The sequence below is a fragment of the Talpa occidentalis genome, unplaced genomic scaffold (assembly GCF_014898055.3).
Source record: "Talpa occidentalis isolate TD23 unplaced genomic scaffold, MPIMG_talOcc4v2.1 talOcc4.12, whole genome shotgun sequence".
NCBI classification, from domain to species: domain Eukaryota; kingdom Metazoa; phylum Chordata; class Mammalia; order Eulipotyphla; family Talpidae; genus Talpa; species Talpa occidentalis.
This window is the reverse complement of record NW_023601212.1, coordinates 8512179-8518750: the sequence shown is the minus strand read 5'-3', so window position 1 is coordinate 8518750 and position 6572 is coordinate 8512179. Positions and strand designations below refer to the sequence as shown.

The 6572-nt window shown below is 50.0% G+C and overlaps 1 protein-coding gene and 1 pseudogene across 1 annotated transcript; both read right to left on the bottom strand.

Annotated features, from left to right (window-relative positions):
• Window positions 1–338: 338 nt before the first annotated feature.
• Window positions 339–694, bottom strand: LOC119240580 (60S ribosomal protein L34-like; annotated as a pseudogene).
• A 302-nt stretch (window positions 695–996) lies between these two features.
• EBI3 (Epstein-Barr virus induced 3) lies at window positions 997–6549 on the bottom strand. Its single transcript, XM_037505092.2, has 5 exons — window positions 6452–6549; window positions 5691–5817; window positions 3861–4039; window positions 2050–2207; window positions 997–1162 (listed from the first exon to the last, which is right to left on the bottom strand). Exons 1-5 carry the CDS (start codon window positions 6516–6518, stop codon window positions 1010–1012), a joined length of 684 nt encoding a protein of 227 aa, XP_037360989.1. The 5' UTR covers window positions 6519–6549; the 3' UTR covers window positions 997–1009.
• Between the last annotated feature and the right edge of the window lie 23 nt (window positions 6550–6572).

Below are 6572 nucleotides of genomic sequence, written 5' to 3'. Positions count from 1 at the left end.
CTTGATTTGTGGGGGGGTTACTTAAAAAAGCTTCACTTTTGGGGCCTCCCTGGTGGCACAAGGGGTTAAGCACTGCACTATGAAGCAATCCGCAGCCTCAGCAGCACGAGTTCGATCTTCAGCCCACCAGGGAGCAACCCACATGGCACAGCAGACCTCTCCTGTCTCACCCACTGCTCCCCTCATCAGTGTACTTCGGTCAGTCTGCCTGTTCTGTTCCCCACTCTGTTTCTGGTGAATCCTCTCACACAAACACCCCTCCCCTGGCATCTCTGGCCTATACCCCAGCTCTTGTATGCATGAATAAATAAATCTTTTAAAAAAAAAGCTTCATTTTTTTATTTAGCTTTCTGACTCTGTGCTTGTGCCTTCAACACTTTTCATAATGATTTTCTGCTCCTCTATAAGAAAAGCCCGTTTGATCCTGTCCCTGTCATGGACACATTTAGCACACATGGAGCCACCACAGTCCCAGTTGATGTATTTTTTCATTTTGATGCCTCCTAAGAACTTCAAGTCCCACACAGGAACCCCTCAAAGTCAGCCTGGGCACATATCACGTGCAGATTTTGGTGCTTTCCCTACCTTCCTGGTATAAAGGTAAACAATGCTCACCAGGGGTTGGGGACAGCTTAGTTCTGCTAGAGACTGTGTTGTGGGGTAGCCTAGACCGGTATGTGAAACACTGGACCATTCTGAATACCTCTAGACACCAACCCCAGAAGAGGAAAAGGGAACAATTGTCCTTTTCTAATTAAATGATAAAAAAGTATCTCACATCCAGTTACAAAGCACCACACTGTGGTCAAAGGAGGAAGCACACCCCCATTTCACAGACTGAGAAACTACAGTTCAAAGAGTCACTGTTCCAGGATTGATATGCAACTTGGCAGCAGCAGACCCAGGCCAGCTGGGTACCATCCTTTGAGGGGGTGACGATGACGATGATGACGATGAGGGAGAGGCTGGTGGAGGCCACGGACCCACCTTGTAGGTAGCTGGGAAACCACTACTTGCCCAGGGTCACCGAGGTAGCGGCAGGGAGACTCCAGTCGCTGGATTCCCCATAGTTGGTGAGGTCTTGAGCAGCCACCTGGATGCAGTACCTGGCTTGGGGCCTCACAGCCTTGAGGGTGAAGGATGTGGCTTCAATGGGCCCCACCTGAGAACACAGAGGGCCAGGTCAGTGTGAAGGCAGAGGCTGGGAGGAGCCTAGTGCACAGAACTGCATGCCCCGAACCTCAGTCTTCCTGCTCCAGCTGCTGCGACTGAGCCCCAGCTGCCCTTCCTAAGCAGCGCAGCTGTCCCCTTCACATCTTTGGCCTTCTTGCTCCTAACTTGTCCAGACTTCTGGGCACAGCCCCAATACCAGCTCTCAAGAATCCTTCCTAGGGATGCCTCAGCAGCAGCGGGAGCCCTCACTCATCAGGACCTGGGTCCCCAAGAAGCCCCCTCTACCCCAACTCTTTTAATCATGGTGAAATCCACATGGCATAAAATTAACCATTCTAAGGTGGACAATTCAGCAGCATTTAGTTCATTCACAATGTTTTGCAGATATGACATCTATCTAGCTCCAAAGTATTCCAAACACTGGAGCCTCCTCCCCAAACACTGGCACCCACTAATCCCCTCTTGCCTGTACTGGACATTTTTCATCAGTGGACTCACACCAAGTGTGACTGTGTGCATCTGGCTTCTCTCCCTGAGTTTCATATGGTCAAGGTTCAGCCTCATTATAGCATGTGCCAGAGGCTCAAACCTCTTCATAGCCACGTATACATTCTGTTGTACAAATGGAACATGCCATGTGTCCGTTCACCCAGTGGGTGGATAGCTGGGTTGCCTCTACCTTCTGGCTGCTGTGAATAGCACAGCTATGAATATTCATGGACAAGGATGTGCTTGAGTCCCTGTTTCCAATCCTTTTGTGTAGATACTTGGAAGCAGAACTGCTGGCCTACCTAACTTATGTAGGAGGCCCCAAACACCTTTGCACCTGCCCTTCCCTCTACCCAGGACTTTCCCTGGTCCCTTCCTTCTCCTCACCTGGCGGTATCGGGTAGCTCCATGACGCTTGTAGCGGATCCGGTACTTGAGTGAGAAGACCTCTGGGAAGGGCCAGGACTGGGGGGGTTCCCATTGTACCCACAGCCGCTGCCCAGGGAGGGGCCTCAGGTACACACCTACCGGAGGGTCTGGCTTGACTGATGGACAAGCAGAAGGTAGAGTCAGGGCACAGCAGATCCAATCATTCATCCACCCACCCCCCCACCCAACCAACCAACCATCCAACCAATCATCCAACCAACCCTCCATCCATCCACCCACCCACCCAACCAACCAACCATCCAACCAATCATCCAACCAATCCTCCATCCATCCAACCAACCAACCAATCATCCATCCAAACAACCAATCATCCATCCAAACAACCAATCATCCATCCATCCATCCATCCATCCAATCAACTAACCAAGCATCCATCCAACCAACCAACCAACCAACCAATCATCCATCCAACCAACCATCCAATCATCCATCCATCCAACCAACCAAGCAACCATCAAACCAACCAACCAACCATCCATCCATCAATCCCATCAACCATCCAACCAACCAACCATCCATCCATCCAACCAACCATCCAACCAATCAACCAATCATCCAGTGTAATCAACCAACCAACCAACCAACCAATCCAACCAACCAACCAACCAATCATCCATCCAACCAATCATCCAACCAACCAACCAACCAATCATCCAACCAATCAATCAACCAACCAACAAATCATCCAACCATTTAACTACTGTGAATCATGCTTTATGGACATTTGTTGTACACAAATTTTTGTGTAAGTTTTTATTTCTCTTAAGTCTATTAGAGCTAAAATTGATGGATTATATGGAAATATATGTTGAACTCTTTGTGGCATAGCCAGACTATTTTTACTCTCCACCAGCAATATACAATAGTTTGCAGTTTTTAGTAATATGCTCAGGGGTAGTCTCACTGAAGAGGTGACATCTAAGGGCCTTCCTGGTGGTGCAAGGGGTTATGAAGCTATCCACAGCCACTGCAGCATGAGTTTGATCCCTGGCCAGGGAGCTACCCACATGGCACAGCAGACCTCTCCTGTCTTGTCCACTGCTCCCCTCAGTAGTGTATTTCAGTTAGTCTGCCTATTCTGTTCCCCACTCTGTCTCTGGTGAATCCTCTCACCCCCACACCTCTGGCCTGTACCCAAATTCTTGTATGTATACATAAATAAATCTTTAAAAAAAAAAAGAGGTGACATTTGAGTAGAGGTCTGAAGATCCTGAGGGATGAACCATGTGGAGACCTGGGGGAATTCCAAGTGAAGGGCACAGCACATGCAAAGATCCTGGGGCAGAAACACTACTGGAATATTGGAGGAACATCAAGGAGGCCCATGTGGCTGGAGTAGAGCAAGTGAGGAGGAGAGAGGGGGGAAGAAGAAGGAGGGGACAGAGGAGGTTGTACAGGGCCTCAAAGGCCAAGGTGAGGACTTGGGCTTTGACCCCTGTGGAGGGGGAAGCCCTGAAGGGATGTGGGCAGAGGGGTGGGCCCTGACTCAAGTGGCTGTTTTGAGGAGGACTATGGGGGTGAGAACAGGAGCCTGGGACAAGGGTGAGGGTGAGTATGCTGGTCCAAGTGGGTAATGATAATGGCCAGGCCCTGTCAGACTCAGGAAGGGGAAGAAGTAGGTGGGTTCTTGTTGACTGTAAGGGTGGAGCCAACAGGATCCATGATGGATGGACAGAAAGGAGATAGTAAGAGGGGAGGAACAGAAGCAAGCTATGCACCCTCCACACCCCTGCCACTGCCCCACTCACTGATATGCTCTGGGACAATGGACACAAAGCTGCTGCTGACACCCCAGGGGTGGATGGCTGTGATGTTGAGCACGTAGGGCACCATGGAAAACATCTGGACATCTGGGATGGTGCAGCTGGTGGCCTCTGGTGTGGGCTGGAGGCAGGGCTGGCTCTCCCCGTGGGCAGCCACACCAAGCCTGGACACAGAGTGTAAGTAACTATGAGGGCCCTGGACCCCGAGTGGGGACAGCAAGCAAGAAGCAGCAGAGAGGGGTCCTGCCCATGGTCTGTCACTAGCTGTCAGCTGTGTGACCCTGGGGGAGCCGCCCACCACAATATCATAGAGTCCTGGATGATGTGGGGGCAACAACCACAGGAGGTGTTAGGGTTCCAGATTCTAAAGACTTCCAGAGCACCGACATTCCAGCCTTAGAGTTCCAACATTCCAAGGTCTGGAATCACAGACTTTGGAATCTGAAATAAGATTTGATTTTCTCAATTTCTGAGACCCCAAGATTTCAGAGACCTCCAGATCAGCACCATCCATGGAACTTTCCACAGCATTCAAAATACTCTGCAGTTTTTTGGAACCAGAGGTGGCTGGCTATTCAGCCCCCAGCATGTGGCCAGCATGACCGAGATTTTTAAATGGTTTTAATCTAACTAAATGTAAAGCTTCAGTCTTCAGAAAAATCTGGAAACATTGTTTGGAACAACTCAGTGGGTGAATTTCCTTTTCCAAGCATAAATTTCATGAAACTGAGTCAGAGCTCAAGCATTTCTGATGAAAATTTAGCATTTGAATTGAAATGTATTATAGTCATGAAAAACACATGGAATCTTAAAGACAGTATGAAAAGAGGGGCCTCCCAGGTGGCGCAGGGGTCAAAGACAGAGCTATCAAGCTATCACTAGCCCTGCAGCATGAGTGCAGTCCTTGGATGGCCAGGGAGCAACCCACATGGCGCAGCAGACCTCTCCTGGCTCGCCCGCCGCTCCCCTCAGCAGTGTGTTTCAGTGGATCTGCCTGTTCTGCTCCCCACTCTCTCTGGTGAATCCTCCACCCTCCCGTACCTCTGACTTACACCCCAGTTCTTATATGCATAAATAAACGAATCTTTAAAAAAAAAGACAGTATGAAAAAAAAGAAGGCATAATACCTCATTAATTTTTATTTATTTATTTATTTTTAATAGAGGCATGTTTTATTTATTTATTTGTTTGTTTGTTTGTTTTGTTTATACAAGCACTGGGTATAGTCAGAAGCGCGGGAGGGTGAGAGGATTCACCAGAGCCAGAGCGGGGAGCAGAGCAGGCAGAAGGACCGAAGCACACTGCTGAGGGGAGCAGCGGGCGGCAGGAGAGGTCTGCGCGCCATGTGGGACCCTCCTCCGGTGGCCAGGGAGCAGCTGGGGATCGAACCGGCGCCGCAGAGGCCGTGGGCAGCTTCGCAACCCAGCGCTTAACCGCTGCGCCACCGGGGAGGCCCACCTCATTAATTTTTAAAATGTTGACTGCATGTTGAAATACTTTAAGTATTCAATTATATAAATATTATTAATGATAAACTTAAAATACATAAATATATCAACATGGTTTCATGTTAATGAGAAATATTGGAATATTTAAATGTTTTAGTAAAATACTAAAATGAATTTCACCTATTTAAAAATGTTTGAACATGGGTTCTAGGCAATTCTGAATGACACCAGTGGCTGGCAGCCCCTCTGTTGGACAACCCTCTCCAGAGCTCTGAATTTGGGGCTTGGCTGAATCTCCAGGGGTCCTGATCTAGGGCTGTCAAGCTCAGTTATAGAATCCCCAGGAAGCCCTTCCAGGTTGTCTGACCTGTACGTGGCAATGAAGGACGTGGGTCTGGTGGAATTGGGAGGTGCGGGTGGCAGGGTCCAGGAGCAGTCTACGGCGATCGGGTACCTAGAGGCCCTGCACCGCACCCTGGGCTGGGTGGGAGCTGCTAGGGCCCCCGAGGGAGAGGGAGGACCATGAATGTGAACTTCTGACTTTTCCTGGGATTGCAAAGCCCTACAGAGTGCTCAGCTACCCCCACCACCTCCCCGCCAGTCAGTGCCAGGCACACAGTACGTGCTCAACAGAAGTCTGTGAAATGAACAAATACATGAGTGGAAGGCACCGAATCATCTGTCCCTCCCTATAACCCACAAAGTCAAGGACTTAATAGTTAACTCTTTAAGAGCCCATTTTAGTAGACCATTTTCCAGATGGGGAAACTGAGGTTTAAGAAGTCACAGAGGAGACCTGGTAGTGGGAAATCCTGGTGGAAGGACACTTTGCTGTATTTGCTCTTTCTGCCAGTTTTGTTTTGAAGCACAAGAAATTAACGTGCACAAATCAAATCTCTCAACCTCTCCGGGTGGCAGCTGCCTCTCCCTGTGTCACTTTGGGGTGGGACTTATCCTCTCTGTGTCTCAGTTTCCCCATCTGCACAATGGGATGGTGACCACCTCCCACCAGCGGGCAGTGTGAGAGTACGCTCCCACCCCACCCGAAATGTTCTATGGCAGACAAAGTCTAGTCCCCTGGTAGTGTCCCTCTGCCCACGCCCCTCAAGCCCCAGTGGTCCCACGTACCTTCTCGCCCACCGCAGGGCAAGGAGCTGGCCCAGAGGGTGAGGGCCAGAAGCAGTCCTGGGGCCATGGCTCTGGCGAGCTCTGCTTTCAGGAGCCAAGGCAGCAAAGCCGCCTCGGCCAG